This window comes from Maylandia zebra, linkage group LG4 (genome assembly GCF_041146795.1).
Source record: "Maylandia zebra isolate NMK-2024a linkage group LG4, Mzebra_GT3a, whole genome shotgun sequence".
NCBI classification, from domain to species: domain Eukaryota; kingdom Metazoa; phylum Chordata; class Actinopteri; order Cichliformes; family Cichlidae; genus Maylandia; species Maylandia zebra.
Window position 1 is genome coordinate 12037533 of NC_135170.1, and position 24072 is coordinate 12061604.

Genomic DNA, 24072 nt, shown 5'->3' on the forward strand with positions numbered 1-24072 from the left:
TTGCGTGCTGCACAATATCGTTTATTATTTAGTATCTACTGCTAGCTAGTTTATTGTGATGGTGCTGGTTTTTTTATTATGTTGCTCTTTGTTGTTTGCTTTCTCTTCTGTTTTTTTTTCTCCATACAGGTGATCCAGGTGTTTTGTTTGTTTTTCTTTCTTTTTTTTTTTTTCTTTCCCCCCCCTTCTCACCGTCTCTTCTCCCCTTTGGTTTTCTTTCTCTCCCTCTCTTTCTTTCATTCTTTCTCCCTGTCCTATCCCCCAGTCATGTCTGTCCCGTTTGTAGCAACTGAAAATAAAATAAATTCATAATTATAATAAAGGTCAATCAAATGGACCAATATGGCAAGGCCATGATGATCCACTTGGTAAAATAAATCCGCTTGGCATCTTTCTTGGCCTCAAGACAACAATTCTGACAGCTAAAGATCCAAACGGGACACAAAAAAAAAAAAAAAAAAAAGAAGACATTTGAGCAGCTAAACCTATTGTTTCAGGCTCTTTGCTTTGCATTCAGTTCAGTTTGCAGTACATTCAGATTGAAATACAATAATGAATCCACTCCGTCTAAACTCGACACCTTAATGGAGCGTTCATTATTTCACTTCAAATGAAAAAAGCTGAAGAAAACAGGCTGACATAAAATGTAACTGTCCAAACAAACACTGGCCTAGATCTATAATGCACAGATAATATTGTATGAAAAAAAGCTTCAGTTCCCTTAACCTACAACATCTGTCACACTTAATATTCTCACAGCTTCAGCTTTTCACTTAAAACATAATTAAATGACCTGTGGCCTAAATACCAAAAAGTAGGCTCCTTGTGTTATTGAATATAGTTTTGAAGTACAGAAGTATAATAATAAAACCTTAGGTGTGGTAAGTTGAAGGGAAGATTGCAGTTTTAATGAGGTAAGTACATTTGTACTTACATGTACCTTCCTTGTGCGGCTCAAATAAGTTGCAGTTTTTTTTATTTATTCTAGCCAGTCCAGCTTGGCTATTATAGAGACCTATAATTATGAGAATTTCAAAATTATGTTAAAATGTATGTACACAAGCCTAGTGTGGGCTCCTTTGAAATTCTTAGTAGATACTGGCACATGCACTAGTCATACATGGTACCACACACATTCTCTCTCTCTCTTCTACTGCAGCCTATCCAGTTCAACCCAGACCATCGCCCTCTGCTGGCTGTGGATGTTGGTACGTAAAGCAGCCAGCAGCTCATCAGTGCAGCTCCAGGTGTTGGGCTCCAGGGTGTAGTGAAGCATGGGCAGTGTCTCCAGCTGCAGCTCCTCGGCGTGGCACAGCTCCTCCATCACACTGTCCTCCCCACAACGTGGAAAAAACTTTCTGTTTCAAGTGATGGATAAATAATCACCGAGTATCTAAGACATGACTTTTCCAAATATATGTATTTCAAGTAGAGCTGGGCGATATGAGATTTTTTCATATCACGATATGTTTTTTTTCATTTCAGGCGATAACGATATCTATCACGATATAAGCCAAATAACTATATTTGTAAGATTTAAATGTGCCGTTGCTCACAAGTAAAATGTGAAATAATCAGCAGCTTGTTTTTAAATATTTATTTCCCATAATAAGTTCAACAGGGTAGATGTACTTAAGGAACATGAGACTTTTTCAGATAAATAAAGGCAAATATTGCAAACTACACAAAAGGCAGCCGCTAAAGCGTTTAAGTTTCAAAATAGAACAAACGAAACAGACTAAATTGTCAATTCCACTTAGAAACAAAATATTAATTGTAAAAATAAATCTTAGTTTGTTTTACAGAAGAACAGACAAAACTGACTAACTTTTGTCAATATCAAATAAACTGAGAACTAAAAGGAAATTCTCAATCTCTCCTTGTTGTATAGCTTAGCTTTTCAAACAGTTGTAACAGTTACTTTAGTCTGACAAAAGCCGAATGACGAATTAGCGCTTCCAGTCAGAGACTGAGGCTACGTCCACACGTACACGGGTATTTTTGAAAACTGAGATTTTCCGTTTTCGTTTAAAAAAATAATCCCGTCCACACATAAAGGCAGAAATGAAGGAAAACGCTGCTATGAACATGCCAAAGCAGCAGGTGGCGCTAGATTCCTAACCGTGCAGAAATGTTGGCCAATCAGAAGTCTAGAAGCCTCGGTGGGAAAAAGTAAACAAAGCTGGGGCATAGAAGCAGAACCGAGTCGTATGTGTGGAGGGACAGTAACTGTGTGTATATGTAAGCATTTAAACACTGCAGAGAGTAGAATTAACAGTAACAGTATTGTAGAAATTCATTTCACCGAAACAATAACGCGGCGCACAGTGTGACGCATGCACCAGTTTATTGTATTTCCAGACTTGCTTTCGGCACAATTTACAGTGCACGCTACTCTGTTTTTTGTCAGACTTGAAATAGCCGAAATACCTTCACACTACGGAACTTCTTTGGCTCTTCCGTTCGACAATCTCTCCGGCATTGGAACCATCGTCTGTTTTCTCTTCGGTCACGCTCGGTTGATTTTTCTAGTCGGCACACTCATTTCCTCCATTATGCGCTGGCTCCATTACCTGCTGGCTGCTTCCCAAACAAACACACGTGCGGCTTGGCACTTGTGCTATACGTAACAAGTCACGCGACGTGACGCTGCGGCTGTGATTGGTTCAGCTCTGCGCTACTGAATTTGGATCGGCTGACCTTTTTTTTTTTTTTTTTTTTTTTTTAAGAGGACAAGAGCGGCGAGGTCTATCGCGATAGCTTAATTTCTCTATCGAGTAAAAGTTATATCGCGATACATATCGTTATCGTTCTATCGCCCAGCTCTAATTTCAAGGTAAGAAATAATCACTCTAGAGAAGTTAAACGCTCCTTACTCCACAAAGTGGATTGCCATTAAATACATACAAAGCTTGGATAAAGTACAGTAGTGCTGCTATGGTGAGACCAGAACTTACTGTAGCACTGAACTGAAAACTGCCTGTGTGTGCACTTACCTCAGCTTCTTGTGTTTTTTGTTCTTGGGGCGAATATGGATGACGATGGGGTAAATCCCAAGTCTCAATAAGCCTTCAACACTGGACAAGCCCAGCTCGAGCAGGCAGTGTTTATCCTGAGACAAAGAGATGGCATCTGTTTATCTACAGCTCGTTTAAGGTCCCAACACACCATTTCCATCAGGTTGGGTCAGGACTTTGCCTGGGCCATTGCAAAACTCGCTGTGTTTGGTTTTCTACAAACGTGGTGCCTTCCATTATGACCAAACATCTCCGTATGTATGCTGTCATACAACAAGCCATCCTTGTTTAGTCTTTTTTAAATCATGCTCTCATGAACTTTAACATTTAACATGCTAACTGAGCCTAGTTTTTTAAAGGATTTCAGAGTCCTGTGGAAATTTCTCCCCGCGATTGTCGGTAATTGACTTTTATTGGTTACTTAATCGTCCTAAAAACAGCATTCTTCATTGTCCTTGAGGAAGACATTTAGTAGGATGGTTGTAAAGCAAAATGTGGTGACATTTTTGCATTTTCGTCAGGCAAAGCAAAAGCTTCTTTTTGAAAACCACACCCCCAGAAAACACCGCTGACCTTACCTGGCTGATGACATCCTGTATTGACTGCAGCCTTATGCCAAGGGCCTTCTCTGGACTGCAAGAATCCAACAAGAATATTCTCTTGTCTTGTCTCTCTGAAGCTGGAATGGGCTCTGAAAATATTTAATGTATGATCAACAAATCAGCACCAAACTTTGTGCACTGTTGGGTCACTGTGAGTGGATAGGTCTGTGTGTTGCACAGATACCTGGCTGGCAGGTGTTAAACTTTAATCCAGACTGTGCTGGTTGCAGGAGCTTCTCTATCAGACCACGGGACAGCAGAGACGGTGAGAAGATGACTGGCCGCTTGGTCTGAACCTGCACTGACTGTACTAAACTGTAAGGGATTAAGTGGTCCTCATGGCCTGACATGGCAAAAACAAGTACAAATACATCAACACAAAGTGTGCACATACACAAACAATTCATTTATGACACAAACATGCTATTTCATTGAGGGAGCGACAGGGCTTCAACTTACGTTTGCTGAGCGTGTAAAGGACCTGTTGTGTGGAACCAATCCCACGGCAGTTTGGATCCACCGCTTTGACCAATCGTACACGGCCTGATGTTTTCTTTAAGAACTACGCAAAGAAAAATATACATCTTCCAATGAGGAAACGGGCAAAAACTGTAATATGAGGCACCACAGCCGTTGTGCATGCTGATCATGTAATTTAAATATGCATCAACTTACCATCTTCTTCTTAGAGTCCTTTTGCTCCACTGACATTTTTCGTAACCTTATGAGTAACAACTGTTGAGCCCTGAAAGAGAAGTCGATATATTCTTAGTTATTTACACTAGTCACACAGCTATTTTGTTATCAATCTAAATTTATTCGCCAGTTTTGTAAATATATCTACCTTCTCTTATATGTACTTGAACTAAATAACACTGGCCTTGTGGAACTTTCAGGACTGAATTGTGCCTTTAAAATAATAATAAAGCAAAGTCACGTCAAAGTCTGACTGACATACCGGTTGTAGTTGGGCATGGATCCTGTCTGCAAATGCTTGGCTGTGCTCGGGTCCACCAGGGAGCAGCGCCATTGGTATTTTCCATTGTACCTTGTATCTGTGACATGTATAATGTCATCACAAGAAACACCCAAAGATGGCGGGTCACCATGAGGCTCCATGCTGAGATTAACACGCACATAGAAAGAGTCGGGACCCAAAAAAGTTGGCGATGAAACCTGCGAGGACAGGTTTGAGTACCCTGAGGATGAGAAAGCATGAGAGGGGGCACCTTAGCGTCACCTTTCTGCACCACGAGGGGAGATTTCAAGAGCAGACTGACCGGCCTCATATGAATTTTTCAAACCTCTGAAGTAACAGACTCACCCTCTGGGTTGCTCTGGAATTTAAGTGTTGACGGCTCGGTCCACCACTGCAGAGAAAAGTGGGCCACCTCAGCAGTGCACTGACTCAGCAGCACACTTCCCCCACCAAACAGGACTTGCTCCAGCTAAAAACAACAGGACAAAAACTGCATGTCATTCTGCAGCCTCATTTTCATAGAAGCAAAGGCACACACTTGTCCTTGTGGTACACGTATTTCCACATGCACACATTAAAAGTGCTCATATATGATTTAATCGCATATGCAGACGCCAACCTCCAGCAGCTCGCTGCCCTCCTTCAGTCCACATTGTTCAGCTGGGGAACCTGCTCTCACATGGCTGACAAATATCCCCGTTTGGCTTCCTCCAATGATGGTGATGTCATCGGCAAGACTTGGTCTCCTGTGCTTTGGAGAGGTTGGGGGACTTGGAGATGGTGAGCAGTGTAGGTTCCTGAGAGATGGCAGAAGACCGTCAGAAGCAGTAAGGATGAAATTACATAACACTAGTCTGTGACGGCATTCACTTTGCTTTGGTGCCACTTTTGTGCTCTTTACATTATGTTGTACACTATGACAGAAAATTGCACTTATATAATATTAATCACATTCAAAACTGTTTAAATTTTTATCATACAGTAATTATGTAATGAACTCCATTTTTTAATACCAAAAAGATAATAATAATAATAATAATATATAATAATAATAATAACAACAACAACAACAATAATAACAATAATAATAATAATAATAATAATAACAATGATAATAATAACAATAATAATAATAATAATCCACCAGGAGAAAATAAAATGAAGGACAAACCAGATACATTTTAAAGACATCTAAACATTTAAACCATGAAGTTTTTTTCTTTAATTGTTTAAATTTGAAAATTTTACTTCATGTGCTGGAAAGATTTTTTCCTTTGAAGCTGTAGATTGACATCTGCTCTTCCTTTTTTTTTCTTAGCTCTGTTGGTTTGTTCTCGCCTGTTTGTTTACAATAAATAAAGTTATTTTTGAGTTGTGTAATGGTCTGTGGCCTAATACCCACAACGTACCTCTGACAAAAGAAATGTTAATGCTCTTCTATACTAATGTTAATGTTAGGACCTTTTAGGACCATCATTCTCACCTACGAAGATTAAGAGATTGCCCTGCAGAAATTAATATTACTTGTAATTAAGGAGGAAAAATGACAGTTTAACAGAGCTTTTACTGGTTTCAGTGACAGGCATCAAAGCTGTAAGTTTGTACCTGGGCACTTTGGGACTGGGCTGCTGTGCAGAGACTATGGGCAGGTTGACCAGGTCAGGGGGGAAAAAATGAGACTGCAAGGAGCTCCACGAATCTGACAAAGAAGGCTCACTCTGCTCACCTGAAAACACCAGAGAGCCTTTTAATGTACACTTACATTTTTGTTATTATTAGATTGAACATGATTAATCACCAACACATTGATTAAAAAAAAAAATGGTTGTAAATGCAAAGAGTCAAATGTACCTGGAATGTTGTCATTCTCATCACTGCCCCATGAGTCCAAGTCAAACCTTTGTGGAAGCAAAACGAGGAAAATGGTAATCAACGTGAGAATAACGGGGAAAATTGCAGGGTGAAAAATATATGAACTCACTCTGTGTTGACTCGACGGTTGATGGAGTTCATGCAAGGAGGAAAGGGGAATGTGGAAAGGCGGTTTATTTCCTTTTCATTGGTTTCTGTCTGAGGGTGAGGAGGTAAACATAAAGATGCAGATCTTTAAAATCTTATTTTTATTATTTTTATTATAAGCAGGGCTTTGATACTCACTGACAGCAAGAGGTTCTCCTCTGAGTTTGAACCAGAATCTGTGAATCAGCAGAAAAACACCGTTTACTTTAACCTAAAACACTTGTGATGAAATCCCCCACCGACCTTCCTACTTTGTGTAAATGAAAAGTACAAAAGCAAAAGGATTGCACAAAGAAACACTAGATAAGCATCATCCAGCTGCCAGTGTGGTTGACTTACCCTCTGAGTTTTCATTGGCTGGGCCACTAGAGGGCACCTGTGACACAGAAAAGATGCTCAACAGAGTATGAGCTCGCAGATAATGAGATGTAAGGTACAGGCACGAACATGCAAAGAGTTGCACAAGAATGCATTGCAACATTTCCTGCTCATAATAGGACCCCTTGCCTTGTCTAGCTGCAGTGAAATGTTTCAGTCAGAAAGATACATTCTCTGCATAGCACACAAACAGCATGAAAAAACAAGTTTTTATCCTGTGGGAATTCCTATGATATAAAATGAAGTGGTGATTACACAGCAGTTAGGTCAGTAAGGCCTGTTTCGATTCCTTCTGATCTTAATTTAATCAAACAGGGCAGTTGTGATTCTGTTGTTATTGTCATTCTCATCATAATAACTAAACTACTGGTATTAACCGCAGCACTGACCTTTCTTAGTAACAGATTGGTTCTTCTCGGCTGCGGGCTCAGATCCAGGCCGGGGGAACAGCAGGGGCCAAAGCACTGTTCCTCACTACACAGAGACAGGTGGGACTGGGGGGCAGAGATGGAGGACAACATTTGCATTAAAAAGTTTCTGTAGAAGGCAGGGGAAGGTGAGCGCTGCCCTCATGACTTAGTGTTTGAACTCACACAGTGCAGGCAGGAGCTGTTTGGCTCCATTTTCTCCTGGCTCCTCTCCCTCTCTTTGTCCAGCTCTCTCTGCTGCTGCTCCAGGTTGGCCTGCAGCTCAGCAATGCGTTTACGCAGACGGTTCTTATCCAGCAGACAGTCGGTGTACTCAAGCTGCAGGCTGTCTCGACTGCGCAGGGCCTTGAGATGAGAGGACAGAAGTGCAGAAAGTGAATAGGTTGGTGATGTGCGAGAATAAGCCAGAGCAGCTAAAGTGACTGATGAACTCTTTGTGGTTAGACAGTGTGCTCTCACTAACCTGGTCTCTCTCCTTTTCCAGCTCCATGATTTGGTTGAAATAGGACACACTCCTCTTCTGCTCTGTCTCCCAGTCCAGCTGGAGAGTCCTCACCTTCAGCTGTAGCTGTTCGCACTGAGACTCCAACTGCAAGTACAGTCCAGAAAAGAAAGTATCATGAAGGAAAAGGTCATTATAATGTTATAATGTATTATATAATATGATGGCAGACAACCTCTCACCTTGTCCCTTTGCTCTTCAGTGTTTTGGAGCTCGCTCTGTAGTTTGGTGATGATATCGCAGAACTCCTGTCTCTGCTCGGCAGCCTCCCTGCGGTCCTGCTTCAGGATATCCATCAGAGCCTGAGGTGAACCAAAACAAAATGAACACAGATAAAAAAAAATACAACAAAGAATGATAACAGCTTAAAAAACATGATTTCAGATGATACACAATATGCAATCAAAAACATACAACGACTCCAGTGGGTGGGATCGAGTTCTTCATCTGACTTCCTGTAGTCTCAGTTTTCTTAGGCAGGTTTTCTGGTAGAGCAGGTGTAGAACCAGTTACAGCTTTAGAGGCATCAGGGGCACCACTTGTTTTTTTCTCTGCTGCTGCCAGCCTGGACTTAAGCTCCTCTACCTGCATGTATGGAGAACAAGCAAATAATAAGCATATCAATAACCTGCTAGTGTGGGACTCTTTTATATTTTAATATCAGGAGCTAATATCAGCTGCTCCTTTATTGACAGTGGGTTACCACGACAAATGTTTTTTCCCCTGATATTGAACCAGGGATCTTTTGTTTTTCAGGCAAATATGTGAACAATAACACAAAGGTCCCACTGATAGCAGTATCTCTAAGTCTACAAATATTATCCATTAAGGGGACTTGTTACACTCGTAATCCACAACCAGTTCAAAAGGTGAGACCCAAGGAAAGTCACAAAGAAGACAAAATGAATATAATGCAAGATGATATTGGCAGTGCAAAGGTGGAGGTGTGTATATGAGGCAGGGTGATTGGCTATTTAAAAACGGGTATCAAGAACGATAATGTGGGGCATCTAGCCACGAAGGATGGAAAACAGGAAGGGAAATAGATAACGATGTGACCTAACTGAGAATTAAAAAAATTAAAAAGGGAATGATGTCACTGAAATGTTTTAACCACTTGGTTCTTAAAATAGTCGTTGCTGCTTTTAGGTCAGCATGATGTCGGTCAAAGCGGGCATACCTAATATGGTCACACAGATCAGGCTGGGAGCACTGAAGCCCCACCCACCGCTAAACAAACTCTGTGTTTACGAGGGACAGCAAACAGAAGTAAAGTGGCTTAAATGGTGTGTGGCCTTCAAAGGAGAGAAACCTTAAATGGCTCATTTTAGACAGTAGACAGCAGCCGCTGGCAAAAAGATCCCACTTTGAGATAAGAATGACTTTCAGTAAACAGCTGGAAATGAGCTTAAAGCTTTAAGGTGGAACATTTAAATGCAAAAACCAAAGAGAATTCCACAAGTTGCTTCTTTCAGAGTTTACGTTTCTGTGAAAATCTTTCAGTAATCTGAATTCAGAGGCTGGGACTCGTGATAAGGTGTCAACTGGTCCACTATGGCTCTTCAGAAGATTACAGGAAGGGCTATAGGGTGGGTGGACCTCTCTTGGTTTTGCCATTTTGGACTTAAAATAATAAGAAAAAACCCAGGGCTAAATAATGATGATTTCAAACTATTCTAATAAAAATATAGGATTTTAAAGATCATAGATAGACTGTAGATCATACACTGACTTGCAGCTATTAATATCGCCTTATTTTTACAGCCAGCTGGCTCATTCCTCAGTGGTTCTGTCAACATGTTGTAACAAATCCTGGGGTGGCTGATAACATCTGCCCCTGCTGGCTCGAGCCGCTTCATTTATCTCTTTTGCTGCGTGCCATCCAAAGAAGTTTCGTTGCCTCAGGTGCTTTTATTTGTTCCTTTTTTTATGCCTTCAGACACCACATAACTTCCGAGAACAGCGCTTGTTTCTGTTATATGCATGGCAGCAAGAGGTATCGAAGTCGTATCAAAGCAAACAAAGCTCTTTCTGGCTGACATGGAGCACCTAAAACAGCAGCTTAAAAGTGAAATCAAACAGATGCAAAATGCAAGAGAACTAACATTAATATAAAAATATATTTTTCTTTCACCCAAACCAACTGACCTGACTCAGCAGTTCTCTCTCTCTGGTTGAGGCTTTGCCTTGATCCTCCAAGGCTCTGGAGTACTTCACAGCCTGCTCCAGGTGTCGGTCTTTCAGCTTTCCCAGCTCTCGACTGGCTAACTCCCAGTCTTGACGCAGCCTTGAGATCAAAAACCATCCAGATCAAACATTTTCACTTTTTGTTACCAACTTGTTTTTCTACAAATGTAAAGATGAATTTTCGTGGCTCAACAATTTTAGATAACTCTGGAATTGGCAGAGGTGAAGATGTTGAGATTTGAATTTGGAGTGAGCAGGATGGACAAGATTAGAAATGAACATCAGGTGGACAGACCAGATTAAGTGGTGCAAAGACAAAGTCACAGGCTGGAGGTGCCAGGCTGGAGGACAAGAGGAAGTCCACAGAGGAAGCTCATAGATGTAGTGGAGGAAGACTCCTCTACATCTATGAGCTTCCTCTGATGGTGTTTCAGAGGAAGATGCCACCACAACCAACATGTTTATTTTTTTTGTTTTTCTCAGTGTTTAAAATGATTTCTGCAGAATGAGAGTAAAACAGTTTGAAGAAAGTAACATGAAATGTTCTTAAAAGTGTTTTTTTATTGTTCAAAAGTTGTTTAATGACAGAGAAACACATTCTGGAGCCAACGCTGTAGCAGCACATCAGGTTTCTTCCCACTGGGATATAAAGTAGAGGGAAAGTAGGCGGGAACAATGGTGCCCTGACCCCTGTAGCTCTGACAGCCTTTGTGGATTATTAATGTCACCTTGTAAATTCACCCCATGTGAATTTACAGGTTTCTATGACATATTTGATTCTTTGACAGAAAAGCTTTAAAGGAAGAAACTGGAAACTAGAAAAGCCCAAACCTTTCCAGCTGTAGTTTGTCATGGCGTAACTCCTGAGCTTTACGCTCAGCGCGGCTTCGCTCCTCCTCCGCCATCCGGCAGCGCTGAGACAGGCGCCGTTCGCACATGCGGCTGTTTCGAAGCTGCTCCCTCAGTTTACGCACCTCCAGCAGCAGAAACTGAGTCAAACCCTCTGGACCTTCCTCATCTGCGTAGAAAGAGAATCACACGTGGAGGTCATTATCATGGAAGGAGGGTATTGTGAATCAATGGAAATTGTAAACTGAATTGTGAGCCAGAGAAACTGGCTTTAATGTGTGGGGAGAAAGGACAAATACATGTTTATGTGTTGTGGCTGTCAGTAAATGGCACGCAAGAGAACATTAATGCCAAATGTGCAAATGTGTTCACTCTTTTCTCTGCTCTTGGGCAACATAATAGCTTTGTAAAATAATCATATGCTCACTTTCAAAGAAAGCGCTTATGTTCCAGTTATTTGTTAACCATTTCTGTTCGTCAGCAATGAAAGTAAATTAGATGTGTTTGCGGTTAAGATTCACATACGGTCCCTTTTAAGTTTAAATGTCTTGGCTTTAATTTGGTTGTCAGTAAAGAAGAACTCATCGAACTCATCACTTTGGGCTAGGCTAGTTTTTGCAGTCCAGAGCTGAATTATGTGAAAATGAGTGTATTCAACCATCGATGTTATTATCCTGTCATAGCACCACTGTGAGAACCCCTATGACAGCTGGGATAGGTTCCTGGCTGCCATAGGGGTTAGATGTCAGGTACATCTGTCTGTCACAGGGCTAACAGAGAGAGATAGACAACCATTAAAGTTCAAAGTCACAGTTTAGAATCATCATTCAGCCCAATGTGCATGTTTTTGGACTGTGGGAGAAACTCAGAGTACCCATGCATCACGGGTAGAACATAAGTGGGTTAACACTTGGGACTGAATGACTGTGACGTGACAGACTAACCATTGTACTGCCTAAGTATAAACCTTAAATCCTTAAATGTAATCATCAAAATACTTTAGTAGTCTTCACAAACACTCAGTTGTTTTTAAAATTTATAGTGAATTAAGCTAAAATGCATTAAGAAAAACACACCCACAGTAATTTGAGTGTATAAGTTCATCATGAAATCTAGAATATCCCCATACATGGAACATTTTCCATGTCACGTAAATGCTTTGGGGGATTTTTCTTAAGCCTGAGTTACTTTAACTTTAAAGTTTTAATTTAAGGTTAATTGATGGTTAAGTCCCCCTACTATGCCATTCTTCTTTCTATCCACAAAAAAATCTCTGCTTGCCTAGTATGAGGGAGCATCGGTGTGTTGGCTGTTGCCCGGTCAACTGTGTGTACTGCTCTGGATGGTAAAACTCCAGTGACTCCATGAAGGCCTGAAGACCTCGCTGGCCCTGACCGCGCAGGATGTCCAGCAAACGGCCTTTTTGTGACAAATAGGGAACAGAAAACATAAGGTGAGTAACACTGCAAGTGTGGAATAATTTACTTTCCGTTGCATGACATTATACAGTGACAATGCTGAAAGATAGGTGCAATGACAAAAGGTCAGCTTAGGGTAAAGCAGCACGTTTAACTAACAGATTAAAGAGTCTCAGCACAAGAATGCTACCTCTTTGATGTATGTGTCATTACCTCTGTAGTTACATGCTGTTGGTATTTCAAACACGACAATGATAAAAGACTGAAACAACAAAATTCTCCGGGGGTTGGACCAGGTGTTTGCCTTCAGTGTCTCTTCATTTACAACATACCTTTCATCTTTATCCTCATCCTTCTCTCTGCCTGCCTCGACTTAGCAATGAAGTTCCTGCTCTTTTCTCTCACTGGAGCATTTATTCTGTTTTCCTGTTTCTGACTGATGAACTGTTAGACAAACATTCACATCTAATGTTTATCCTCTTGAAGTTTCACCAAAGAACCCACTTCTTGTAGTCTTTTAAGACTGCAGCTCAGCGTCAAATGAGTAATCACGTGTTTGCTTAAATTTCAGTGCTCTGACACCATTGAAACGATGCTGAAGCACAGATGTCACTTTGACTCTAAAGAAAACCTGAAAATGACAATTTATGAATCATTTCCTCAAGGCGTCGCTCGCACTGAGACTTTAAATGTGTTTATTTATATTTCAGTTACAATCATTTAACGGGCCAAATGAGCAGGCCAAATTCTCTGAGCAACGGAGAAAGGCCCAGTGTTATGTTACACTCCCATGAACTGTAGTAGACCATTGCTGGTTGTGACTAAAGCTTGGATTACTGCACTTTCAGCTGTGGCAGTACAAGTCTGTACAAGCGGATTAAGAAAGAAAACTAGGAAGTGTGGGATGTGACCCATATCTTGTTATTGGGCGTCGCACTGACTGCGGAGGATGTACGCTGATGGTTTTGGTGGGTGAGTGCACTGTTGAAAGCTACAGCACTTCTGAACCCCTGTGGTATGGCATGTTCGTATCGTTCTGAAGCACCATCTTTTCCTCATGTCTCTATAAATCTGTAGGTGCTGATCACTGATTTGACTTTTCAGCCGAGCTCTTCTTCCTCTCACCAGCTTTGCTGATGCGCAGGGGGTACTGCGTGGAGTTGAGCACCTCATCTTCATCCTGCTCGTCGATGACCTTGCACTGGCGCAGGTACGGCGTGAGTTTTGCCGGGTTGAGGATCCGCGTGAGCTTGTGTCGTACTCCCTCCACGCGGTCCCACAGCTCCTCGCAGCGCTCCTCTGACCACGAGGGAGAAGCTTGTGATTCCTCCTGAGCGATGTCGTCCTCCTCCTCCATCCAGACGGTGACACCTGCGCACGACCAAAAAACGTATCAGTTCAGCAAAGAGCCTGGTCTGGAAAGATAAAACAATGTCCCTTAGTTCATGTTTTTTTCCATTTACCGAAAATATGCTTGTTGCCTCGGGCCTTGCTCATGTCCCACTTCAACTTTACGAGCCAGATTTCCAGACATGCCCTATGTCCACTCCCAGACTAAATATTTTCCCAAGCAGAATTCCTTTGTGAATTTGTTTTTGTCTGACCCCTCTTATCTGAATTCCTTTAAACATCAAAGTAGGTCAAACATTGTGTCATTTATGCGCTTTCTAAACAGTAACTATCTGTTTTTTAACAAATAATAATAACAAAAACCTTTTGAGAGCAAGTTTAATATAATTTCATGCCATAATTCGCTGTGCCTAACACTGAAAGGCTATAAATCCTGGTAGGATTACTGGATTAATCTGCTGCATAGCGAGGAAATGAAATGGGGCTCCTTTACTTAGAGGAGTCTACTCACTACAAAACAGCCTGACAGGTCTGTTGTGGAACTGAGTCTCCAAAAAAAGACTAAAGAGACAAAGAGAAACTGATTTGATGAAGTAAGTGAACAGGAACTTCAATATAACAAATCAGAAGTAGTTAAATTGTTGTAGAGCAAAGGGTCTGCTGTTGAAGTAGCAGGGAGGACTCCGAATCATGGGCTCAGAGGACAGGAATGCAAAGATAGGTGTGACTCATATTGCACATCAACAAACACTCCAGGGGACCACAGACAAAAGCTTTCTCAGCCTGATTCACTTCACGAGACAAGGGGAGAAAGTGAATAGAAACTGTCACACAGAATTCCTCCATATTAAAGAAGAGACAACATAAAGGGCGGTGATTCAGTTATCAGTGAACTATAAAGTACGAAAATATACCGTAAGGCCCCCAAAAGCTGCATGGATCGCAGACATATGTCATTTTTGTTGGGGGGCAAATATAGTGGGGTTTATATTTCCAGGAAGGCAAACAAACTGATCCATTACAAAAAAGAGATTATTTTTCCCATATTGATGCCTGAGTGATAATGGGAGTTCCTGCCACTCTGTGCAGGTGATCAAAGCAGTCTGAGGTAACAGGCAGGTTGAGGCAGGCTTGGCTGATCTGTTTTCATGGGATTACGAAGCAACTCCTTACACTCAAGGAAAACAAATACTGGATAGTCATTAGCTGTAGGAAGTAGTTCATCTGCACTGCTAACCAAAGACCTGTTTTATATTCAGAGTAAATAAAAACAGCGGCACACAGTAACACCAATAAGATAAAATTAAGTATCGTTTGGTTCAATGAGAAGATTATGCTTGAAACCTGTTTATCACAGGGTTCATCTCCATATCTTTCAGTAAATTTCACTTATTGTTTGTTTTGGAAATGCGATACACCCCCACACCTTCTGTAAAGTGCAAAAGTCTTGAGTCAACCCTGATTTTTTATATTTTGCAAGGAGTCAGACTTTCCTGTAAATATAAAAAGCAGTCTTGATCAATATTTCTTGAAGCTTTCTGAAGCTTTTTCAAAGTTTTTCTTTCTTTCTTTGGCTGCTTTTCCCACTTGTTTTCAGTCCAGTGTTTGTACCTGACAATTTTCAGGGGAATATTTTTTTTGTTTGTTAAGCTGCTTAGCACTGACCTTCGAAGCATTCAGGCTAACTCGAGGGATGAAACAGTGTTTGTTGTGTCTACAGATAAAAGAAAATTCGGCAAAGAGCCAATTTAAAGTTGTATCTTAAGGCACTTTTTACTAGAAGCATGTCCCACATCATTTGTTCCCATTTGTTTTTTGAATCTATGGAAAATGTCTAAGACAAAAAGACAACACAGTCTGACAGCCAAGTAGTAGTACTCTAAAGAGCTAAAGAGCCATTAGGAAACTTGGGATATCTCGGCAGTATGTGCTGTGTGTGGTGTGCAGTGTGTCCATAAAAAACTTCAGAAGTAGATAAAAAAAGAAAAACTGGCGGGCCTACAAAACCATTTAAAGCAGATAAACAGTACCTGGAAGTCCTGTTGTTAAAAGTCCCGACACAGGACCTGAAAGATGCAACTGGCCCTTCCGTTGCTCCATGGACTGTAACAGACCGCTGAAGCCTAACCAAAAATGATCTCAGTAGAAGGCTTACTGTAACAAAGTCATTCTTAATGAAGGGGAATAAAGGCCGAGGTAGCCAAATTACAGAAGAACTGCAATGAAAGCAGGTCTTATGAAGTGATGTATCCAAGTTAGAAATTTTTGGCTAATCGTCTGTAAGTTTGGAGAAGATCAGGAAAGAGGTACAAAAGTGAGTTTATAAATCTATCAGTAAAACACGGTGGAGACTCTGTCAGTCAGTGGTGATCCTCCCTGAATTGATAGAATTATGAATGCAGAATAGTGGAGTACTATCTGGAAGCATTTGATTAGAAACAATTTCATTTTTTGGCAACAATAAATGATGCCAAACAGACTGCCAATACAGTAAAAGTGTAAATGGATAGAAAAACACACTGTTGAGTCTGGATTAGTCTGGAGAATTATTCTTGAAGAACTTAAAGAAATGTCAAGAAATCTGACTAAAAGATTAAAGGTGGTCATAACAAATATTGACTTTCAAGTATGTTATAATTATACAGACTCCGTTTTTGCCTTATAGTGTATTTCCATTTATGTTTGCATATTTTTTAAACTGCTGTAACCATTTTCAGTTTTCCGATTAAAACATAAAGCAATAAGGAGTGACTCTGTCGGACTTTGGGGAAATCCTTAGTTTGTATTTGAAATGAGTAAAAATATACTAGAAGTGTTCATAAATCACCATGGTCTGAAATTATTTTGTTGCAAGAAACTGGCCTTAAAAAAAAAAATCAAAAATAAATAAATAATGAGAATAATAAACTTGCAGAGACTGTCACTGCAGCTGTTACTACTTCAGCAGTTGTTATGCTTGTTTACAGAAATCAGACGTAAAAGCGTACCACTGATAATAACCCAGTAACAGGAGCACACTCCTGCTGCCCGGTAACACCTGTTTATTCGGTTAATGATTGCTAGAAAAGTCTGGTAACCTGTTACTAGTAACACCGTTCAAGCTAATCAAGCTAAAAATTACGCTAAACAGCGACTAAAAATCTGTTACTTTAATCTTAAATGTTGACTTACCACTCATAATTTTCTCCTGTGAATCTGAGTCCCAGTAAACCGCACTGCGATCCAGTCTTTACATCCCAGTCAGGTCCACAAACACAGCCGAGGAGCGCACGATACACGCTCGCACACCTTTGCGCACTCTGCTCCAGTTCCTCCACCCTCAACCACAACATCCAATTGTCAGGCAAGAGGAAGGAGGGAAAAGTCCCACTCCTCTCCAAATCACGGCGGATTTCCTTATCGGGACTTATGATGTCAGTGTAGCAGAGGCCGGAGGCACTAGATGGCGCTTTCAACCAATGCTTGTCCACACACACACACACACACACACACACACACACACACACACACACACACACACACACACACACACACACACACACAGCTGTCACGTATAAACTCCGCATTTCACACGTTCCACGGCTGTCAGATGGAAAAATTAGACAGTCTACCTTAGGTTCTCACTGCTGCATCAAATTGTTAGTTGCCACACAATTGTCATAAAGAAAACACTAGTCATTAACCGCCAGGTGCTACAAGAGTAAAAGGAAAAAAACCCTGCTACCTTTTAAAACTACAGGGGAGACAGTTGTTATTGCAGGAAGCCCTGCCCTGGAGCTCAGCAGGTTAGTCACCAAGACAAGGGACACCTGAGAGAGCATTTTGCCCAAAATACAGTGACGCACAGTTTCATTCTCAGACTTTTTTCAAACTTTTGTTTGGACTTGTCCTCGGTATCTTCCAAATCTCTTAGTAAATATAGTCTAATGAATCAGGGTTTCAAATAAGTGGGAACCCTGACTCATCCATACAGGAAGAAAAGAGGTAACAAGCCTGTGGAAGGTGTGGAGGTGTGGAAAATCAGTGTGTAGATAGGTGGCAATTACCAGTCATATATAAGGAAGTAGAGGAGCAGTAAAAGACTTTATGACATCTGTGTTCATTTTTCCCTTTAAACTAAATTTAAGTACATCTTTAACATGTATGACATAAACAAAACATATGGTTATAAAGCCACCCATAGACTCTTTTCTTTTTCAGGGCAGCTAACACTTAAAGTGGGCTCACTCAGGGATTGTCATGTGAAATGAGTCCTTCAGTTACAGTATAATTCAGAGAGGAAATGCAGGGGGCCGGCAGAAGAAGGTTATTTTCCGTCCCCAGTTCTGGGCTTGGGGTCTCTGTGGTCCTGCTGAGAGACAGCGTGGGTTAATGCAGACAGGGGATTGTAAATGAGATACCAAAATATGTATTCATACACCCATACATTACAGGAAGCTAGGTGGGGAAATCAGCTTCCTCCCTCTATTTTCTATCTTCTGGTGTATCATTTTTCTTTGACTTTCAGTTTCACCCGTCTGTACTTATAGGTCAAAAAGTCATATCTTGCCTCTGCCTGTCTGCCTTCCTGACCCCCTCTTTTGTGCTCCCTCTTGCCCACTCTTTTATCTTCTCTATTCTTCCCTTTTCTCTTTCACTTCGCCTTCCTGTCTGTCATCAGCTTTCTTCTTCAGACAGCCCAATCCCTAACTCTCGGTTCAGGCCTTGGCCTGCGGCGTGAGGGAGGGCTGCAGTGAATGAGCATTCCTGTTGTTTCTGAGGTGACAGCGGCACAGAGGAGCCATTGATGACGGCACCGGACCCCACAGTTTGTTCATGCCGGAATGTGTGATATTGTGGAAGTTCAGTCAGACAGAAATAGTCTGCGTAGAGTTCCTACGTTCACTACACATATTTAATTTTTCTTCTCTTTGACTTTTTCTTTTATGAATAAAAAAAAAGTGCATGCTTCAACATCTGAAAAGCAAAATGCACTATCGTGACCACAAGAATGCGGTACTGATCCAACAACTTCAGCTAAAGCAATAAGAACCCAGAACAGAATGAAAACATCTCAAAAATGCTGATTTCTGTTGGGTTCATCTGTGTTGTTCTTCTCCGCTCCTGCTCAGAACACAACAGGCCTGGCTCTTCACCCGGCAGCTGACCCCACCGATGACTCAAGGCTGGCGGCTGCACAGAATCACCCCTTTGTGTCCACAAAGAATGCATCTTTTCTGGCTTTTTTAGAAAACAGAGGCAGAGAAAGCGAGCCGCGGGGGCATGAGTAACGGAGACAGATTTAAATCTGATGACATGTGATTTATGCTTCCTTTGGAGGCAGAAGATTGTGACAGAAGATCCCCTGACTGATCAGGCTGCTGATAAGGGATACTTTAAGATAAAGTTTATAAGTGAGAAATTAATATTAGGTTAATATTAAATGATGTGTAGCAACTATTCCCTACTGGTAAAGAGGAAGATAGATTTGTAAAAAAAAAGCCTGATTAGATTCCCACGACCAAGAAATACACTTGCTTTTCCTCTAATGTGGGAACTCCAGCATAGCTTAATGAGATCTTGTAAATATCCCACAGTTATATGCAATTTCCTGTTTAGCATGGAATCAACATCGATAATCACCAGAACATCAGAGTGAAGGAAGAAATTCTTAGCAAAGCAAACATCATGCCTAGAAAAACAATGTGTGGGATGACATCTGATAACCTTCTTGTTATGGTGGTATTTTTAATTGCCTTAAACTGACCTGCTTTTGTAAAATATTATTATACACAGTGCTGCTCAAAGGTCTTGTGCCACACATCATTTATATTTAGCTTCCAAGGAGCCAGACTTTGTTATACTTTATTAAAGGCGTCTTGAGCAATAGTTCTCTGGGTTTCCTGAAAGTCTGTGACAGTTTTCTTTAGACATTTGCTGCTTTTCACTCATTTTTTTAGTCCAGTCCTTGTACCTGACGTGGCACATCGAGGTTTGTACCAGTGTTGTGTCAACTTATCAAAAATATAACTTTTAGACACTTTGTAATTAGCAGCCTGTTAAAAATAATTTGTTCCCATTTCTTTAGTTGAATTTATGAAAAGTGCTAAAGATAATAGAAATTGAAATATTTCAATTCTCGTCAAAAATGTTGGACACAGAAAAGTACCGTCAGACTTTTATCCAGTATGCAATACAATTTAGAACGTGTCTCATTCGTTTGTCAGCATGACAGTGATACCAAACACACTACCGGGATAGAAAAACACACAATAAACACTGACATCAGTAGTGGATTGGCCTCCCCAGAGGCCGGACCTCAACATTATTAAAGCAACAAAACAAAAGGCAGCCAGCATCTAAAGAAGAGCTTTGATGTCCTTCAAGAAACCTGGAGAGCTATTCCTGAAGACTACTTAAAGAACAGAGGTGCCAAATAGATCAAATATTCACTTTCAAGCTCGTTAGAATTGTACAAACTCTATGTTTGCATATAGAATAGAATAGAATAGAATAGAATAGAAAACTTTATTTGTCAATTTCTTCAAATGTACTTGCTATAAACGAAAAATAAACGAATACTTCAGTTCGGTGTGATTTGCTCTGAGCTTTTCACCCGTGCAGCACGTTAACCTACACAAGTGTCTCATTGTTGTTTATTCACCTGACTGTTTGTTAACTGTAAATCTCTGACACAAAGGAATTGAAATTACGTTTCACACTGTCCCATGCGTAGACATTGACAACAATAAAGTGCAGATGCACAACAAAAACAGCCCTAACAATAAGGTAATATTAAATAGGTAACAGGATAGACAAAAAAAAAAAAAAGTGTTCCAACAGTGTTCCCTGGAAAATAGTATACTAGTTTACTTGAGGTAGTCCCAGGTTGTGGTTGGTAGGGGCATATGTATTTCCATATATTTTTCCTGGCAAAATATAAATGGCGGTTGGCTCTTTTGCCAGTATTGTAGTCACAACACAGTGCATAATCAATTTGGTGTCTCCTTCTTTATACAAATCATGCATTATTGGTCTTGGTCAGGCTGTTTTGCAGCTGCTGGAATGAAAGAAGAGGAAAATGTCTTTGGTTTGTAGTTGGGATTATACAACACAAACGGACGCACACATCTAGAGCTGTGTGAAAGGCAAATATAAACTCTTAATGTACGCTCTAGTAGTTAAAAAAGGTAGTTTAGTCCAAAAGTAACGTCAACCACTAAATGTAACCTTTCCCCCACACTAAAACACGGCATCAATCATCCTTAATTGACCCATTATGCTGCTTAGAGTCTGTTTTCACATTTAGATAAACCAACACAGACAAATATTCGCACACGCACACACAAACATCTTTGTGGTGCCAGTGAAAACTGGCGCCCCGGCCTGCTCCTCTTCCTGTCACTCTCCTTCCAGGGCAGTGAGGTTTGAGTAGAATTACAGGGTGTAACAGGGCTGTCTAAATCTGAGCTTCACCACACATTTGAAATGCAGACACAGACAACTTTACAAACCGCTGCACATCAATTTTCAGATACGCAGTGTTAAAAAGGCATCTTTTGCTATAACCGCATGCTAAAAGTTGCCTTAAAACAGAATCAGGGTTATATAGTAATAAAACCGTCACAATACACATTATATATATTTTTCTGGTCTTTTTGGATTCCACTCGTTTTTCTGAGTATTTAAGCTCACATGTCGATGCCCGGTGTTATTTTCTGTGGCAGCTCCTGCTTCTGTGCTTTATGTAAAGTTGAAGAGGACAAAAGCAGAGATAGCATATGGGTGTCATTGTTTTCTGTCCAAGGTCAAAGGTTTGACAGATGCCACACCTGCTGCTGGGTCACATACCACTGGCTTTTTCATGTTAACTGGCATCAATGAAACTCACCAACAGGACAATCAACCCTCCTGGAGAGAGTATTAGTTGGGTTAAGTTATTCAGTAAGATTTCAAGAAGCCATCTAGTTGTTGCTCATAATCTTTGACATATCCTTTGTTTTCATATCCAGCTCAGCATCTGGGTGTACGCGCTGAGCAGGAGCAACTATTTCTGTGAGAACAGTGGCTGGTTTCTCACCGGTGCTCCTAGGCACCGTCATCTGTCTCCACAGGCAGACATAAAGGGACAAGAGATTAACTCTTGCTGAGTCTTTGTATCTCTAATGATTCCTCCTGGCTTTTAAAAAGGTCATGCAATATCCCTGCACAAAACTGTGCCCTCACTTACTTATGCTGTTTTCTGTCACTGCAGAAGGTGAGAATCACTGAGCTGGAGTGTGGCTTCCTACAGAGCAAAGTAAAGCTTCATACATGCATGCACACTTTTTAGAAAATTGACAGAGACATGCAGCACACACATGCAAATTGAATTTTTGGACACTATGTGATGCAATGCATTGAAATGTCTTAAGAGATCTCAGTACTCCAGATTCTTGTTTTTCTAAAGCACACTGCAGAAACGCACCAATAATTGTGTGATACCCCACTCATATAAAAGCTCCCCACATTTTAAATCACCATTGTTATTAGGCACATTTTCAGTCTGATCTAAATTTATTTATTTCCTTTAAGACATAAATTAAGGTTCGAAAAGGGCTCAGCCGGGATAATTTGTTGACTTCTTTGTTTTTAACTGGTAGAAACTGGTTGAGGAAAAATGTTTTCTCAGGAACTGGTGAAAAAGCTGCTTTCTTTCCGTCTTTGTGGTTCTTCTTTTTTAAAGTGTTTGTTTGTAAAACTTAACCACAAAACTATGAATTGCACAACCCCATGGCTTTTGCTGAAGAACTAAAGAGCAACGTCCCTGAACGTGGGAGGGGTAGATGTGTGGGTCAAATACTGGAATTTTGCCCTGGACACTGGGGTTCAACTTTAGCTCAAGCCAAATGTCAAGGCTTACCAATTACTCCTCATTATTCTCATATTTTTTCTTTAGCATCACAAACCCATGTTAGAGCATCTCTGGGGCGCATTGCTTTGTGTGAGACTACTAACAGAGATGGCTTTCTAGCAGGAGGTCACAGAAAAAGTCCTGTAATTAACCCTCACAACCTTAAGCCTTTGCGTGTTTTGGTAGTTTTAAATATTTTTATTTATATATAATTTCCTTGACCTCTAAAAAGAACCTGCAAAAGATCTGCATCATCATAAAAAAACATCTGGCTTGCCTCTCTGGGCTTCTCTTGGAGACTTAGTGGATCAACAGCTAAGAGGTAGATTACTTTGCAGGAAGAGTTTAACAAAGTTCTGATGCAAAAATGCTGATGTGATGCAAAAGGTGAGAAACTTTTTGTTGCAAAGTTTCCAGGGAATGATCTCAGTATAATTATAGAATAGAATAAACAGATAATCTGCGTCAGACGTTATTGTCTTAAAAAACACGGCTCTCCTAAATTTAAACCCCGGTATCTAAAAACAAAGTGTTTCAGCATGCGTCTTTGTGTTCATGCCTGTTGTTTTATTGCAGCCTAGAAAGCACTGAGGATTTGCTTTACAATACTCTATTGTCTCCGAGCCAACACTCAGCTTCCTGGCAGGCCTGAATCCATCCAAAACAGGAGCGTAGATCCAGCAAAGACAGAGAGATCAGCTTCTTTTTTGTCCCTTTTAAACCTTCCATATATCACCTTCAGAGTCTTCTACAAACGCACATCTGGGTTTGTGGAGATCAGGAGTCTACCCTGTATCTGGTCTCTAAATCAGGAGCCAAGTGCAAAGTGAAATCACCCTTATATTTAACCATAGCTAATTTGTTTAAATGTGTTTATACTGGATGAGCTCATTACACTGACAGGCCGATGGCGATAGTGAGACGTTAACTGCTAAATGAATTTCAGCATCTGAAAGGAGTTTTAACTTCTTGGCGTCCTCTCTGATTTGCGAGAAAGCCATTTCCTGTGCAGAAAGCCTTCGTCTGTCTGAGACTTCTCATCCTGTTTGACTAGCATTCCTTCCTCTTCACCCCCTTCTCTTTCCTCCTCTTTTTCCCACAAGCTTTGTGTGTGTTTTTTGGTCAGTTTGTCCTCTTTAATCCATGCTTGAGCCCATTTCTGCCATAACTTGCTTGTGCAAGAATTCAAAACGTGATCTCAAACACTCCTGAGCAGAGACAATATTTTCAGCACAATAGTTTATGGTGCCTGACTTCCTGTTATTGCTCACTCCCTCTGTCTTCTGTTTCTTTTTTTTTTCCACTGCTCATCAGAGAGCCTGTGATACTTGTCAGTGGGAGCTGCTCAACCACTCAGATTAACACAGCAGTGATGAAACCTTGTCTCGTATCCGTCCGCAGTACCGTCTCCCTTCATCACATCTGCTTCTCTTCAAGCGCCTCCCCTTTACCAACTTCATCTGAGCTATCA

At 40.8% G+C, this 24072-nt stretch overlaps 1 protein-coding gene and 2 long non-coding RNA genes across 4 annotated transcripts in view; 2 read left to right on the plus strand and 1 right to left on the minus strand.

The window, feature by feature from the left end:
• The window catches only part of zmp:0000000896 (caspase recruitment domain-containing protein 10), a 19144-nt gene extending 2079 nt beyond the window's left edge, over window positions 1-17065 (minus strand). Inside the window, exons 1-24 of one of the 2 annotated variants that reach the window (XM_076882986.1) lie at window positions 16901-17065; window positions 13505-13750; window positions 12247-12380; window positions 10944-11134; window positions 10074-10212; window positions 8340-8510; window positions 8108-8227; window positions 7887-8012; window positions 7589-7768; window positions 7385-7489; window positions 6957-6993; window positions 6756-6793; window positions 6580-6668; window positions 6450-6496; window positions 6204-6324; window positions 5218-5395; window positions 4944-5067; window positions 4578-4818; window positions 4295-4364; window positions 4079-4181; window positions 3804-3962; window positions 3596-3708; window positions 2997-3112; window positions 1-1358 (exon numbers count right to left, since the gene is read on the minus strand). The exon at window positions 1-1358 is cut by the window's left edge and continues 2079 nt beyond it. In XM_076882986.1, coding sequence (XP_076739101.1) covers window positions 1151-1358; window positions 2997-3112; window positions 3596-3708; window positions 3804-3962; window positions 4079-4181; window positions 4295-4364; window positions 4578-4818; window positions 4944-5067; window positions 5218-5395; window positions 6204-6324; window positions 6450-6496; window positions 6580-6668; window positions 6756-6793; window positions 6957-6993; window positions 7385-7489; window positions 7589-7768; window positions 7887-8012; window positions 8108-8227; window positions 8340-8510; window positions 10074-10212; window positions 10944-11134; window positions 12247-12380; window positions 13505-13750; window positions 16901-16907 — 3063 coding nt within the window. In that variant the 5' untranslated portion in view covers window positions 16908-17065 and the 3' untranslated portion in view covers window positions 1-1150. Of the gene's footprint in view, window positions 1359-2996; window positions 3113-3595; window positions 3709-3803; window positions 3963-4078; window positions 4182-4294; window positions 4365-4577; window positions 4819-4943; window positions 5068-5217; window positions 5396-6203; window positions 6325-6449; window positions 6497-6579; window positions 6669-6755; window positions 6794-6956; window positions 6994-7384; window positions 7490-7588; window positions 7769-7886; window positions 8013-8107; window positions 8228-8339; window positions 8511-10073; window positions 10213-10943; window positions 11135-12246; window positions 12381-13504; window positions 13795-16900 lie in introns of both variants that reach the window. The other variant, XM_076882987.1, reaches the window with a different exon arrangement.
• Window positions 7468-8028, plus strand: LOC143418336 (uncharacterized). The gene is made up of 3 exons (XR_013098292.1): window positions 7468-7551; window positions 7652-7805; window positions 7908-8028. It is a non-coding gene; the product is annotated as an uncharacterized LOC143418336 (long non-coding RNA).
• LOC143418335 (uncharacterized) lies at window positions 11002-13810 on the plus strand. The gene is made up of 4 exons (XR_013098291.1): window positions 11002-11134; window positions 12247-12414; window positions 13228-13351; window positions 13508-13810. It is a non-coding gene; the product is annotated as an uncharacterized LOC143418335 (long non-coding RNA).
• Window positions 17066-24072: the final 7007 nt, after the last annotated feature.